Genomic DNA, 15,928 nt, shown 5'->3' with positions numbered 1-15,928 from the left:
GTAGGTTCTTTTTTTCTCTTGTGTTTCCCACTTAGAGAAGTTCCTTTAGCATTTGTTGTAGAGCTGGTTTGGTGGTGCTGAATTCTCTTAGCTTTTGCTTATCTGTAAAGCTTTTGATTTCTCCATCAAATCTGAATGAGATCCTTGCCGGGTAGAGTAATCTTGGTTGTAGGTTCTTCCCTTTCATCACTTGAAGTATATCATGCCACTCCCTTCTGGTTTGTAGAGTTTCTGCTGAGAAATCAGCTGTTAACCTTATGGGAGTTCCCTTGTATGTTATTTGTCGTTTTTCCCTTGCTGCTTTCAGTAATTTTTCTTTGTCTTTAATTTTTGCCAATTTGATTACTATGTGTCTCGGCATGTTTCTCCTTGGGTTTATCCTGTATGGGACTCTCTGCGCTTCCTGGACTTGGGTGGCTATTTCCTTTCCCATGTTAGGGAAGTTTTCGACTATAATCTCTTCAAATATTTTCTCTGGTCCTTTCTCTCTCTCTTCTCCTTCTGGGACCCCATAATGTGAATGTTGTTGCGTTTAATGTTGTCCCACAGGTCTCTTAGGCTGTCTTCATTTCTTTTCATTCTTTTTTCTTTATTCTGTTCCGCAGCAGTGAATTCCACCATTCTGTCTTCCAGGTCACTTATCCGTTCTTCTGTCTCAGTTATTATGCTATTGATTCCTTCTAGTGTAATTTTCATTTCAGTTATTGTATTGTTCATCTCTGTTTGTTGGTTTTTTAATTCTTCTAGGTCTTTGTTAAACATTTCTTGCATCTTCTCGATCTTTGCCTCCATTCTTTTTCCAAGGTCCTGGATCATCTTCACTATCATTATTCTGAATTCTTTTTCTGGAAGGTTGCCTATCTCCACTTCATTTAGTTGTTTTTCTGGGGTTTTATCTTGTTCCTTCATCTGGTACATAGCCCTCTACCTTTTCATCTTGTCTATCTTTCTGTGAATGTCGGTTTTGCTCCACCGGCTGCAGGATAGTAGTTCCTCTTGCTTCTGCTGTGTGCCCTCTGGTGGATGATGCTATCTGAGAGGATTGTGCAAGTTTCCTGATGGGAGGGACTGGTGGTGGGTAGAGCTGACTGTTTCTTTGGTGGGCAGAGCTCAGTAAAACTTTAATCCACTTGGCTGCTGATGGGTTGCGCTGGGTTCCCTCCCTGTTCGTTGTTTGGCCTGAGGGAGCCCAACACTGGAGCCTACCTAGGCTCTTTGGTGGGGCTAATGGCAGACTCTGGGAGGGCTCATGCCAAGGAGTACTTCCCAGAACTTCTGCTGCCCGTGTCGTTGTCCCCACAGTGAGCCACAGCCACCCCCCACCTCTGCAAGAGACCCTCCAACACTAGCAGGTAGGTCTGATTCTGTCTCCCCTGGGGTCACTGCTCCTTCCCCTGGGTCCCGATATGCACAGTACTTTGTGTGCCCTCCAAGAATGGAGTCTCTGTTTCCCCCAGTCCTGTCAAAGTCCTGCAATCAAATACCAGTAGCCTTCAAAGTCTGATTCTCTAGGAATTCCTCTTCCCGTTGCCGGACCCCCAGGTTGGGAAGCCTGACGTGGGGCTCAGAACCTTCACTCCAGTGGGTGGACTTTTGTGGTATAAGTGTTCTCCAGTCTGTGAGTCACCCACCCAGCAGTTATGGGATTTGATTTTACTGTGATTGCGCCCCTCCTACCGTCTCATTGTGGCTTTTCCTTTGTCTTTGGATGTGGGGTATCTTCTTTGGTGAGTTCCAGTGTCTTCCTGTCGATGATTGTCCAGCAGCTAGTTGTGATTCTGGTGTTCTCACAAGAGGGAGTCTGAAATGCTATTCTGGTAGCTACTGAGATATTAGTAAATGTCAAAATTCCATTTTTTCTATTTGAAGTTTGCACGCAAAGTTTTATTTCACTTTCATTGTCTAAGCTCTGAATCCTCTTAGTGTCCACAATATGCCACATTGGACAACTACAATATTGGAATTATTTCTGTAGGATATTTGGAAATGTTATAATCATGCTTTAACTCATATCATACACTTATTCACTCTTCTCCTTATTTATAGGCTAAGTCATTGTTTTTCAAATTATAAGTCATAACTTTAGTCTCTGTAAACTCCTTTAATCGGGAATGGTTCCTCAGTGTTTTCTTGTCTTCCGTTACCTTGCTGTTATTTTGTAGAATGTCCCTCAATTTGAGTGTTTTGAGTTTATCTGGTACTTCTCATAATTAGAGTCAGGTTATTCATATTTGGCAGGAATACCCCGAAAGTGAAGTGTGTTGTTTTCAGTGTTATATAGGAGGCATATGATGTTGATTATCCCATTACTAGTGATATTAACTTGGATCATTTGATTAAGGTGGCGTCTCCCAGTTTTTTCCCCAGTAAAGGAACTATTTTTCCCTTCAGTTAGTTTCTTTTGAGGAGATACTTAGGGCTATGTAAATATCCTTTTAACACTGAATTTTTACCCCTTAGCTCTAGTGCTCATTGATGATTTTTGCCTGAATCACATATTATGATGATGGTTGCCAAATGGCAATTTTCTAACCTTATCATCCCTTCAAGCCGGCTCCTATGTCCCCATCATTCTTTGAGAACTCTCTTACTTCCTGGTTCACCAAGGTGTTCCAGGCTCATCTGGACTTTCCCTGGCCCAGTGTTTGATTGAACCCTTTTGCCAAGAAGCTCTGGTTCTTTTTAGAAGGGAATGATTTTTAGAAACCAAGATCTGGGTGGTGCATGTCTCAATTGCTACTGAACTTCTCAGTGGCCAGAGCTACGAAACATGTATCTTTGTCTTTATATCTATAGATAGATCTAATATCTACATAGATAGATAGATAGATAGATAGATAGGTAGAAAGAAAGAAAATGCCACGTGCAGAACCTTCATTTTTATCTCAGTGTTTAGACACAAAACACAAAAATTGTTAAACTAGATCAGTTAAAGTTTATACACTATATATAAGAATTCCAACAATCAGGTCATGAATATATAATCATAAGATTATATTTCAGTCTACAGTTTAAGACGTTTGGTCCCCAAACCCAACCTGGTATGCCATTTGATAATTCATTTGTCAAAAAAATCATCCTTTCTATTACATAATTTAAAGTAAATTGATTAACACGTATGACTTAATAAATGAGGAAAAGGTTGAAAAATTGTAATAGCTAATACTCGTGATATAAAATAAGATATTATTTTCTTATTTCTCACACAGAAAGCAGAAATAAAATCTTTACCAGTATTTTTAAAGGGGGAGTAGGAAGAATTATTAATGACTGTACACATTTAGTGAATCAAAAAATGTGGAATATAGGGAATTCCCTGGCCGTCCAGTGGTTAAGGCTCTGAGCTTCCACTGCAGGGGGCACAGGTTCAATCCTTGTTCCAGAACTAAGATCTCTGCAAGCCCCTCCATATGGCCAAAAAAAAAAAAAAAGGAACATCTTTAGTTAGAGGAAAAGGTCCTAATTCCTTACCCCAATGTGCAAGACCTTTTATAATCTCACACACACACATATACGTGCCTCTCCAGTCTCATCTCACACCCCCCCTCCCTCTAGGCATCGTGTGATCTGGGCACGTTGGTTCATCTTATACTTCCCTGTGCACTGGCGTGGTTGACATGCCCTTCCCTTTCACTAATCTGCCTGGAAAACTCTGATCCATCTCTCAGGTTCAGGTCACATATCACCTGCTCTATAGAACCTTCCAGGCAGAATTACTTAATTCTTCCTCTGTTCTCCTAGAAGCTCATATATTCTCTTCCAATTGCTTCTCTCTCTATTCCTTACTAGATGCATCGTCCTTATATTCCCAACACAACACACTGTTAGGCTTTCAGGATAAATATTTGATGCATGCATAGTGATTTGATTGGTTCTGAGAGTTTCACCTTGATTACTATTATTATTTTTGTGGCCGCACTGTGCAGCGTGCAGGATGGTAGTTCCCCGACCAGGGATAGAACCCAGTGTCCCCTGCAGTGGAAGCGGGAGTCCTAACCGATGGACCACCAGGGAATTCCCTGAACTTGATGATTTTTTAAAGGTTGTAGATCACAACATCTCAAACCTTTAAAGTGACTTAATAATTACGGAACCTTAAAAAGGTTTATTTGGCAAGCACTTTTGAGATGGACATATGAGCCCTTCTGCAGAGTTATCCTAACACCTGACCATCAATCACTGACAGGTGTCCCACAGGGGGTGTCAGGTGGCCTGGGGATGGGGTGCTTTAGACCATTTTCCCCCTAACCCCCTGGAGCTTTCTCTTGCACGGCTGTACCCAGGGCCCACTCCACCACTACCATCTTGGACCCAAAATGTTCCTCTGATCCCCGAGTCACCTTGCCACTCTGCCCTGCCTACTTCTGCAGCAGCCATTCAGCCTCCTAGGCACCACCCAGGCCTCTTGTTTTTCCAGCCTCCTCTGGGGGACTAGAGACTCTGAGCGACAGCCAGCATCCCTTGTGCCCTGACCATTACAACACCGAGGAAGTGATAACCTCCCAAGGGGCCGTGCTGCTCGGTACCAGGCCACCTGGGCTGCCCTCAGCTCTTGTCTGAAAGCTCTCCCCTTCTAATCCTTACGCTGAGTTTGATGTTTATTTTCTCTTTTAAGACTTCACTGAGGTAAACGTTCTAAGAAATGCAGAATTAAAAGAACATCTTTCTGCTGAGCCTGTGATGTAGTTGACGGGGGAGAAAAATAAAGGTGGAGAGAGGTGAGACTAGAGCTGGGCATTTGGTCGGGTGGAAAGGAACCGAGGGGCAAACAGACCCACCCGACAGGAGCGTGTGGACGGAGACACCGAGACTGGTAAGGCCTGACCAGTGGGAGCACTTGGACAGAGAGCTGAGGGGCTGAGCGGGGCGAGCTCAGGGTGCTGACAACCAAGACGAAAACAAAGCAAGAGACGGGGTCTACCCAGCTAGAATCCACAGAGTTACCTCCGCACGTCCCTGCATCAGGAAACACTGCCTGTTGAATGTCACCAGCACCATTAGGTGCGTCTTCTGAATTGACTTTTTCCCTGTCTGGCTGCACTAGGACATCATCTGCTCATGTGCCCCAGTAGGAAAAGGGTCGCCTGTAGATGACCGATGCAAGTGGCGGTCCAGTACAGCCTGCCTAAAAGTGCAGTAAACGTAAGTGAGGTTTGAAGTATCTTTAATTCTTTAAAAATCATCCCATCTCTGGAAATCTAGCAACAGGCTGGGTGTAATTTAAATTGAATTTTTTTGATAGACAAAGGAAGTTGTCATAAGTAGAATATGATTTAACAGATGCTGGCAGTTCTCCAAGAAACCTATTTTAGAAGTATTTACTCTAAATGAATAGAGTTGGCAGCAGTACTTATAATTTGGTAAACGTTTGATGGCAAACTCGGTTTAACACTGGGGCTGCTTTAAGTCAATGAACACGTTGTTCAACAGTAGAAATGTTTGGGCTTCCCTGGTGGCGCAGTGGTTGAGAATCTGCCTGCCAATGCAGGGGACACGGGTTCGAGCCCTGGTCTGGGAATATCCCACATGCCGCGGAGCAACTAGGCCCGTGAGCCACAATTTGCTGAGCCTGCACGTCTGGAGCCTGTGCTCCGCAACAAGAGAGGCCACGACAGCGAGAGGCCCGCGCACCGCAATGAAGAGTGGCCCCCACTTGCCACAACTAGAGAAAGCCCTCACACAGAAACGAAGACCCAACACAGCCATAAATAAATAAATAAATAACCCCCACCCAAAAAAATAGTAGAAATGTTTGCATTATAGTTAGTATTGCAAAGTGTGTATCTCTGTTTTTTTCTTTCTAGATAACAATGGGAAAAGTGCTGTTAAAAAGCTGAAGAACAGTTTGCCACTTAGAAAGAACTAGATTGTTTAAAAGATGAACTGTCCCATCAATTGCAGCTCTCAGATATCAGGTAATGAAGAAGAGAAAACCTAATTTAGAGATTAAAATAAATATGCTTTACCTATTGGTAAAGGTTTGTTTCTAACAGTTAAATATTTGCATCTTTAATTATTCTGTTAACTAAATATTCTTTCGTTATCTTTTTATGAAAGTAATCAAATGTTTATGTAGGAAAACTAATATGAATTTCTTGTTTAAAATAGTGAAGTAAAGTTTAGATACTGACATTTTTAGTATAATAGTTTTTTTTACACAATGAATTTGTAATAAGAATATCCTTTTCCATATACCCATAATGTATAAAAAATAATTATTTCCCCCTCATACGATTGGTATTCAAGTTTAAAAAGATAAAGGGAGAGAAAAAATAAATGTTATATTCTTTGGGTCTATGTTATATAGCATGACTTTTTTTCTAATTGAGGTATAATTGACATATAACATTATATTAGTTCCAAGTGTTTTACATAATAATTCATTATTTGCATACATTGCAAAGTGATCACAATAAGTCTAGTTAACGGGCTTCCCTGGTAGCGCAGTGGTTGAGAGTCTGCCTGCTAATGCAGGGGACACGGGTTCGAGCCCTGGTCTGGGAAGATCCCACATGCCGCGGAGCAGCTAGGCATGTGAGCCACAACTACTGAGCCTGCGCGTCTGGAGCCTGTGCTCCGCAACAGGAGAGGCCGCGATAGTGAGAGGCCCGCGCACCGCGATGAAGAGTGGTCCCCGCTTGCCGCAACTAGAGAAAGCCCTCGCACAGAAACGAAGACCCAACACAGCCAAAAATAAATAAATTAATTTAAAAAAAAAAGTCTAGTTAACATCTATCGCCATATATGGTTACAAATTATTTTCTTGTGATGAGAACTTTTAAGATCTACTCTTTCAGCAAGTTTCAAAAATGTAATACAGTATTATTAACTATAGTCACCGTATAACATGACTTTTTAAATAAGTTTTTATAAACTTAGGAATCATAGTTATATAAAGATACATGCTGAAGTTTATTATAAAAATAGATTTAACAGCTGTTACAACCCTAAGGAGGGGGTGGTGTGATTCAGTCATGGGACTCTGCATTACAAGAACCCTGAGATATTGTCATCTGGTCTGGAGCTTAAACTTCTATTACTCTTTGCTGTAGCCTGTTTTGTTGTTTTCAGCCATCATTATCAGGACTTTTTACTTAGATTGAACCAAATGACCATTTGGGTACCATAACAGCACCTTTTTCCTGGGCTTGCAGAATACAGATAGTACTTATATGTTCTGTTCTTGTGTATTCAAATCATAGTAGTCTAAGATAATTGAAATTTCAAAGGAAAGTGTTTACACTTGGACTGTGTGGGATGTTTGGGTTTGTGCTGATAGCTGCTGTCTTTTCATCACATCCAAGCTTTGATTAGAGGGGGCCCTTCCAATTCCATAATCTAGTAACATAGACTTTACTAACTAAAAACAAAATAATAAGATCCTTTTTAAAGGTTTATAAAAAACAAATTGCTATGCATGAAAATAACTTTTTCTAAATAAATTTTTAAAGACTGAGAAAGCAGACTGGGATCAGAAAAATGAAAGGGTTTCTTAAACATAAAGAGTAATAAAACAGCGACTTCCCTGGTGGCGCAGTGGTTAAGAATCCACCTGCCAATGCAGGGGACACGGATTCAAGCCCTGGTCCGGGAAGATCCCACATGCCGTGGAGCAACTAAGCCCGTGCGCCGCAACTACTGAGCCTGCGCTCTAGAGCCCGTGCTCCCCAACAAGAGAAGCCACCACAATGAAGAAACCCACACACCACAACGAAGAGTAGCCCCCGATCGCCGCAACTAGAGAAAGCCCGTGCGCAGCAATGAAGACCGAACTCAGCCAAAAATAAATTTAAAAAAGAGTAATAAAACATTATTTTACAATATAGTGGAGAAATTTCTCAGCTTTAATTCTTACTATGGTAAATATCAATAGCTATAACCCATATAAACAAAAGCTCTTCGAGGTTCTCAGTTTTTAGGAGTGCAAAGGGGTCCCGAGACCAGAATACTTGAGGACCGTGGACGTGAGTATCTCGGCTTACTGGGAAATTAACCAAGTCTCCAACGAAAGGAAGCATTGTGACTGATGACATTGTGTGTTAAAGGAATAATTTTGAAAGCCGATTTCACTTTATCAGAAATGACATTCATCAGAATTGGTGTTAGGATGAAGAAGGAACCTAAGTTTTCTAAAGCCTGTTGAGCGCCTTACTACTTCACGTGTTCATCCCCTGTGATTTACGCCACCTGTGCTGTAAGAAGTGTCCCCACTGGGCAAGCAGGAAGAGGAACCTTAGGAAGACCAGAGGCAGTTTGTTGAAGGTCACAGAGCTAGTCAATCACAGAATTAGCATTCGAAGGTTGGTTTTCTGACACCACTTAATACCAGTACTCTTTACACATACACAGAAGCGCCTCTCTGACATCATGCGAATATCAAGTTCCATTTTGTCACTGAGATGTAATAACGTTCATCTATAAAATGAGGAGATTACACGATGTCGTAAAAATCATTTTCTCTAGAATATGATTAAAAAAATTCTGATAAACCAAACTGGAATTCCTAGTTGGAACTTAAATCTAAGACAACATCATCGTCATTGAACAATGTAAAGAAGGAAAAGATCTTTGTCAAAGTTTTCCCCATTTCATCCTCTTATTTTAAGAGAAACAACACAGTGTATTTGCTTGTTGTAAGTCTTTGGATAGCTGAATATAGTGCTAAGGTTTTTACCCTCTGGTAAACGATTCATTTCCCATTTGGCTGCTTCTTGAAACATGAGTTAGTTTGGGAACATGTTGTGTGTCTCCTTGAGAAAGCAGCTCCTCGGCTTTCCCGGGAGTCAAGCAGTGGGGGCGCGTGTGTGCCTCCCTCTGGGGGGACAGGGGTGTTAATGGGCCGTGTGCTCTGTTGGACCAGGTGGCAGAGGAGCTGGGGCATCGCCCACCGCTGCAGCCAGCTGCACAGTTTAGGCCGCTTAGCCCAGCAGAACTTGGAAAGCCTTAAAAATACAAAAGGTAAACAATTTCCATTCACTTCCAAAATCCACATCCCTTAACGGCTATACACATCTGTAAATTCTAGAGGAAAGCTAAGTGTTGAAAGTCTTTGTATTGATAGATGTGACTTTATATCAGCTGAATTTTTAAATCTGTTCCTTTGAATTAAACAGTGACAAAAAATTAGGCTTTAAGTTTCTACCGAATTTAATCCTGAGTTGATACATGAAATTTACAGAATTATTTGCACAGTGCTGAAAGAATGAAGCCTCTCTGGACAGTGACCAAAGGTTTGTGTTTTACCATCAGGACGTACAATAATATTTACAGACCGGTCCGGGATGAGTGCAGTGGGCCATGTGATGCTGGGAACAATGGATGTCCATCATCACTGGGCAAAAGTAAGAAAAAGCTTAAAAGCAAAAAAAAAATCTAATTTGTCATCAACATGCTTTTGTTTCAAACTATGCTAGTATAGCAATGAACTAAAACATTTTGAATCATAGTTTCAGCTGTTTGCAAGTCAGATACTCAATAATTTGTAGTTTAAATTCTTAGAGGACTGATTTTTTTTTTAAGATTTACTTTTTATTTATTTATTTTTGGCTGTATCGGATCTTATTTGCGGCATGCTGGATCTTCTTTGAGGCATGTGGGATCTTTTGTTGTTGAGCACAGGCTCTTTGTTGCAGCGCGAGGGCTTCTCTCTTATTGTGGCGTGTGGGTTTTTTCTCTCTAGTTGTAGCCCACAGGCTCCAGGGCACATGGGCTCAGTAGTTGTGGCGTGTGGGCTTAGTTGCCCTGCACACGTGGGATCTTAGTTCCATCGAACCTGCGTCCCCTGCATTGTATGGCGGATTCTTTACCACCAGACCACCAGGGAAGTCCCTAGAAGACTGATTTTTAAGTCCATTTCTATTTGGAAATTTTATAGTCTTTTCTAAAGCACAGTCTAAAGGCCTGCATTCTGTTGTTTTGTTTGTTTTGTTTTTAACAGATTTTGTGGTATAATTGACATACAATAAATGTACATATTTAGTGGGTATAATTTGATGAGACGTGACATGTAAATACCCGTGAAACCATTACCATAATCAGGATAGTGAACACATCTGTCACCCACAAAAGAATGCTCATGTCCCTTGTAAACCCTCTCTTCCATCCCACCACCCCTACCCAAGCAACCACTGGTCTGCTTTCTGTCACTATAGGTTATATTTCTAGAGTTTTATGTAAGTGGAAGCACAGAGTTTGTACTTTCGTGGTGTTTGATTTCTTTCACTCAGCATAATTATTTTGAGATTCATCCATCCTATTGCAAGTATCAAGCATTTATTCCTTTTTATTTCCACTTAGTATTCCATCATATGGATATACCACAGTTTTTTTATCCATTCACTTGTTAATGGACATTGGGTTATGTCAGCTTTTGGCCATTAGAAATAAAGCTGCTATGAATATTTTTCTACAAATATCTATATGAATATATATTTCCTTTTCTCTTGGGTAAATACCTAAAAGTGGAATGGCCGGATATGTTAGGGTATTTTAATTTTTTGAGAAACTGCTAACACTCGCTATGGTCATCTTTTTAATTTTAGCTGTTCTAAAATGTGTGTGGTTCTATCTCATTGTGGGTTTAATTTGCATTTCTCTAATGATAAATGGTGGTGAGCATCTTTTCATGTGCTTCTTTGCCATCCATATATCTTCTTTGGTGAAATATCTGTTCAAATCAAATATCTGGTAGAAAATATTTGCAAACCACCTGCCTGACAAAGTCTTTGTATCTAAATATATAAAGAACTCTTAAAGCTCAACAGTAAAAAAATAAACAATGGATTAGAAAATGGGCAAAATACATGAACAGATATGTCACAGAAGAAGACATATAGATGACAAATAAGCACATGAAAAACCATAGGGAAATGCAAATTAAAACTGCAGTGATGGACTTCCCTGGTGGCCCAGTGGTTAAGAATCTGTCTGCCAATGCAGGGGACACAAGTTCGAGCCCTGGTCCAGGAAGATCCCACATGCCATGGAGCAACTAAGCCCATGTGCCACAACTACTGAGCCTGCGAGCCACAACTACTGAGCCTGAGTGCCACAACTACTGAAGCCTGTGCGCCTAGAGCCCATGCTCCGCAACAAGAGAAGCCACCTCAATGAGAAGCCCATGCACCGTAACGAACAGTAGCCCCTGCTCACCGCAACTAGAGAAAGCCCGCGCACAGCAACAAAGACCCAACGCAGCCAAAAATAAAATAAATAAATTAAAAAAAGAAGTGTATTATAAATATTTTGTAGAATTTTTATACTGCTGTTGCTTTTATTATAGCGGAGTTTTTGATGCCTTTCAACTCCTCTAATATAACTGCAATTTTCTGTATAAAATCTGAGTCCGTAATGTAGGACACAGGTCCTTCCCTGACCCAGCGCCACCTGCCTCTTCAGCCTTGCCTCCTTCCACGTAGGCCACGTGTGCCACCCTCCAGCCACACCAAACTCCTTGTTTTTGAACCTGCTTTGTCCCTATTGGTGCTTCCAAGTTTGCACATGCTTTTTTCTTCCCTTGAAACTTTCCCACATGCAGCTAACCTTCTCTATTCCTTTTTTTTTTTTATTGAAATACTTGATTTACAATGTTGTGTTAGTTTCTGGTATACAGCAAAGTAATTCAGTTATATATCCCATACATATTCTTTTTTTAAAAAATAAATTTATTTATTTTTGGCTGCGTTGGGTCTTTGTTGCTGGGAGCGGGCTTTCTCTAGTTGTGGCGAGCGGGGGCTACTCTTCGTTGTGGTGTGCGGGCTTCTCATTGCAGTGGCTTCTCTTGTTGCGGAGCACGGGCTCTAGGCGCACGGGCTTCAGTAGTTGTGGCACACGGGCTCAGTAGTTGTGGCTCGCGGGCTCTATAGCGCAGGCTCAGTAGTTGTGGCGCACGGGCTTAGTTGCTCCGCGGCATGTGGGGTCTTCCTGGACCAGGGCTCAAACCTGAGCCCCCTGCGTTGGCAGGCGGATTCTTTCTTTTTTTTTTTTTAATTTATTTATTTTTGGCTGCATTGGGTCTTCGTTGCTGTGCACGGGCTTTCTCTAGTTGTTTTCTATGTCTGTGAGTCTGTTTCTGCTTTGTAGATAAGTTCATTTGTGTCATATTTTAGATTCCACATGTACATAATATTATATGATATTTGTTTTTCTCTTTCTGACTTACTTGATAAGTCAGTATAATAATCTGTAAGTTCATCCATGTAAATGGCATTATTTCCTTCTTTTTTATGGCTGAGTAGTATTCCCGTGTGTGTGTGTGTGTGTGTGTGTGTGTGTATATGTATGCCACATCTTCTCTATCCATTCATCTGTCAGTGTACATTTAGGTTGTTTCCATGTCTTGGCTCTTGTAAGTAGTGCTGCTCTGAACACTGGGGTGCATGTATATTTTTGTATTATACTTTTGTCTGGATATATGCCCAGGAGTGGGATTGCTGGATCATATGGCAACTCTTTTTAGTTTTCCTTTTTTTTTTTTTTTTTTGGCCAAGCAGCTTGCAGAGATCTTAGTTCCCTGACCAGGGATTAAACCTGTGCCCTCAGCAGTGAAAGCACAGAATCTTAACCACTGGACCACCAGTGAATTCCCACAATTTTTAGTTTTTTAAGGAACTTCCATATTGTTTTCATAGTGACTGTACCAATTTCCATTCCCACCAACAGTATAGGAGGGTTCCCTTTTCTCCACACCCTCTCCAGCTTTTTTTTAAAAATTTATTTTTGGCTGCATTGGGTCTTTGTTGCTGTGCACAGGCTTTCTCTCTAGTTGTGGTGAGTGGTGGTTACTCTTTGTTGAGGTGTGTGGGCTTCTCAGAGCAGTGGCTTCTCTTGTTGTGGAGCGCGGGCTCTAGGGCATACAGGCTTCAGTAGTTATGGTGCGTGGGCTCAGTAATTGTGGCACATGGGCTTATTTGCTCCACGGCATGTGGGATCTTGTCTCCTGCATGTCTCCTGCATTGGCAGGTGGATTCTTAACCATTGCACCAGGTGAGAAGTCCCTGCAGAGTTTATTATTTGTATACTTTTTGATGATGGTCATTCTGGCCAGTGTGAGGTGGTACCTCATTGTAGTTTTGATTTGCATTTCTCTAATAATTAGTGATGCATCTAACCTTCTCAAAATCCTCTTTATCTTTTCATATTGGTTATGTTAGACGTCCTTGGAAACCTTTGCTTGACCCTCCAATCGCTTCACCCTGATGTGGCACTTAGTACGCTGAATTCTGATTCTTGTTTTGTTTCCCTGCACCCTGACCATAAGCCCCTGGGAGACAGGGACACAAATTCTTATAATCTCTATACTCCAAGGGCCCAGTTTAGTGTTTAAGTACATGGTAGGTGCTTCATAATAGAATTTAGTTGAATTAAGGGAAATTCTGAGGAAATAGATTTGCAATTGAAATATGTAGACTTTATTTTTAAAACCCTTCTTTATTGTACCATTTAATCTTTCTAACCTAATTTGAGATTCTTACCTGAATATTTAAATGTTAGGACTTATTTTTATTTGGAACATATTTCTTTTCTTCGGCAATCTCTTCAATTCCTAGCTAAAAGTTCCTAAGATTTACAGTGGTTTGTTTTGGATATTAATATTTCCAGCATTCCATAGCTTTTTTCTTAAGGCTTACTTGCACTTCCCTTCTAGGAAAATAATTTTCTTGTTAGAATTACTCAATACCATTTTTTGGAGTCCTAAACTTCGACTATTAAAGTACCATAAAACTAAATATTTCTTCCTTTTTTTTTTAAAATACTGTAGCTTTTTGAAAGATTACCGAGTTATTTTGACCTGCAGAGGAGGCTGATGCTTTTGGAGGACCAAATAAGCTATCTTCTAGGTGGCATCCAAGTTGTTTATATTGAAGAATTCCAGCCAGTGTTGACACTTGAAGAATATTACTCTCTTCTTGACGTGTTCTATAATAGACTCTTGAAAAGTCGAATACCTTTTCACCCTCGAAGTTTGCGTGGTTTGCAAATGATCCTTAACAGGCAAGTATCTAAAACAATTACTTTTATTCATTCACTCAGATGGGCTGTGTGTGTCCATGCATGAAATTGTTTTGTATTTCCACGTGTGATTCTTAGGAATTAAAGAAAGGAGTGTCACCATCTCTGTTGGCAACACTCTTTTACACATGAGAAAAGCCAACATGAGAGGATTGAAAGATTGAGTCTCTAGAACATTGTGTAAATATACTGCCACTTACAGGGCAAATCAGTCCTGTGGAAAACTTTATAGGATTATACTAATGTGAAATCAACAGTGTGCATATCAGGCACCATGCTTGCTACTTAAATGCATTATCTCTTTAGCTCTCACAACCTCACCATGGAGTGGGTTACTACCCCCATCTTACAGATGAGGAAGGTCACAGGGCCGGGAAGGGTGTGGTCACCTTGATAGTGTGTCTCTTTGGGGACAGCAAAACTTCAAATCAATTCTGCTATGCAGGAAGTCCACTACATATGAACCTTCAGGCTGCAAACTTTTAAAGATGCAAACATGCGTTCACATGTCCAATCTCATAAGTTAGTTCATGTGTCTGCTGTACATTGTCACATGCGTGCATCCTCTACAAGTGGTTGTGCTTTTGTGTACTTCACTGTACAGTACTGTAGAGAGTACAGTAGTACAGTATCTTTATTTCAAGTGTTTGTTTTTTATGTAGTATTTGTGTGAAAAGTATTATAAACCTACTACAGTACAGTGCTATATAGCCAGTTGTGTTAGCTGGGTACCTAGGCTAACTTGTTGGACTTACGAACACATTGGACTTAGGAACGCACTATCGGAACGGAACTCGTTCATATGTAGGGGACTTACTGTACCTTTAAGGTGGATTTTCTTGATGGATTCCGTTTCCATTAATCAGACTAAGAAAATCATTTCTTTGGGGGTGGAAGGGGGGTGGAGAGGTCGCTGATTTTTCCTTTTACGTATGCTTTATTACAGTGACAGATATGCTCCAAGTCTGCACGAACTTGGGCATTTTAACATTCCGATCCTCTGCGACCCAGCAAACCTCCAGTGGTTTATTCTCACCAGAGTCCAACAGGCAAGAGAGAACATGAAAAGAAGAGAAGAGTGAGTTCCCTTAGCCCTCTTCCTGTCTTACCATTCCGTCTAATCGTTAAAAATATTCAGGTAGTCAGAACTCATAAGTATGGGAAATTAAAACTGTACTGAACTTAGGAAATCGATTATATTAAACTGCATGTCACTTAGGAGTAACATATTTATTTATCCCCCCGGTTGTTCCAGGGATTGGATGTGGCTGTTTTCTCAGTGTAATAACCTCAGTTGCATTCCCACCATGTGCCTCAATTTGAGAAGCAGGGCTTGTTAATATAAAAGTCAACTCAGGAGCAGAATGAAAGATAAGAGTATCAGAAAGAAACTGTGCAGATGGAAAAGGGTGGCAACAAGGGGGGAAATCTCAGTTACTACTTGATTAATTGGAATCTTCACTGTTTAAAATTTTGAAATCTGCTGCTAGAAAACAAGCCTCGTCTGCACTGTCATTAAATTGAGAAGAGATCTTAAAGTGAAAAAGGTTTTTGGTTCATAAGCAGTGCTGTCTCTATGCCATTTGTATCCTTGAAGGAATCCTGTTGTAGTCAGTAGTTTTGTAGGCAGTAAGATAGTGTTGATGATGTTTCATGGATCTACTATGAAGAAAGGGAGAGTATTATATTCAAAACAGGGCGGTTTTCCTAAAGACGTGGCCTAAGGAGGTTTGGCTAGCAAGGATTCATTCATTCATGCAGCCGTCACTTGCTGTGACCGTTGCGGATCGGAAGCTGTGAAAGGCGCCACTGGTAGAAAGATGAAGGCCTGGTCCCCAGGCTCGCAGGAGACGCAAGTGCCCTCAGCGTCAGGGGTGGTGGACGGAGAGGGGTCACGCGTGAGAGGAGCCGAGGCTGA

At 41.1% G+C, this 15,928-nt stretch overlaps 1 protein-coding gene across 1 annotated transcript in view; it reads left to right on the top strand.

Moving 5' to 3' along the window:
* LOC137774033 (T-cell activation inhibitor, mitochondrial-like) overlaps nucleotides 1-15,092 on the top strand; it is a 30,550-nt gene extending 15,458 nt beyond the window's left edge. The window contains 7 exon segments of the mRNA XM_068559171.1: nucleotides 62-71; nucleotides 5,805-5,852; nucleotides 5,855-5,915; nucleotides 8,861-8,958; nucleotides 9,250-9,341; nucleotides 13,760-13,992; nucleotides 14,957-15,092. Coding sequence (XP_068415272.1) covers nucleotides 62-71; nucleotides 5,805-5,852; nucleotides 5,855-5,915; nucleotides 8,861-8,958; nucleotides 9,250-9,341; nucleotides 13,760-13,992; nucleotides 14,957-15,092 — 678 coding nt within the window.
* The last annotated feature ends 836 nt before the right edge of the window (nucleotides 15,093-15,928 follow it).

The sequence above is a fragment of the Eschrichtius robustus genome, chromosome 12, assembly GCF_028021215.1.
Source record: "Eschrichtius robustus isolate mEscRob2 chromosome 12, mEscRob2.pri, whole genome shotgun sequence".
NCBI classification, from domain to species: domain Eukaryota; kingdom Metazoa; phylum Chordata; class Mammalia; order Artiodactyla; family Eschrichtiidae; genus Eschrichtius; species Eschrichtius robustus.
The sequence above is the reverse complement of the archived record's forward strand: the minus strand, read 5'-3'. Positions and strand labels throughout refer to the sequence as shown.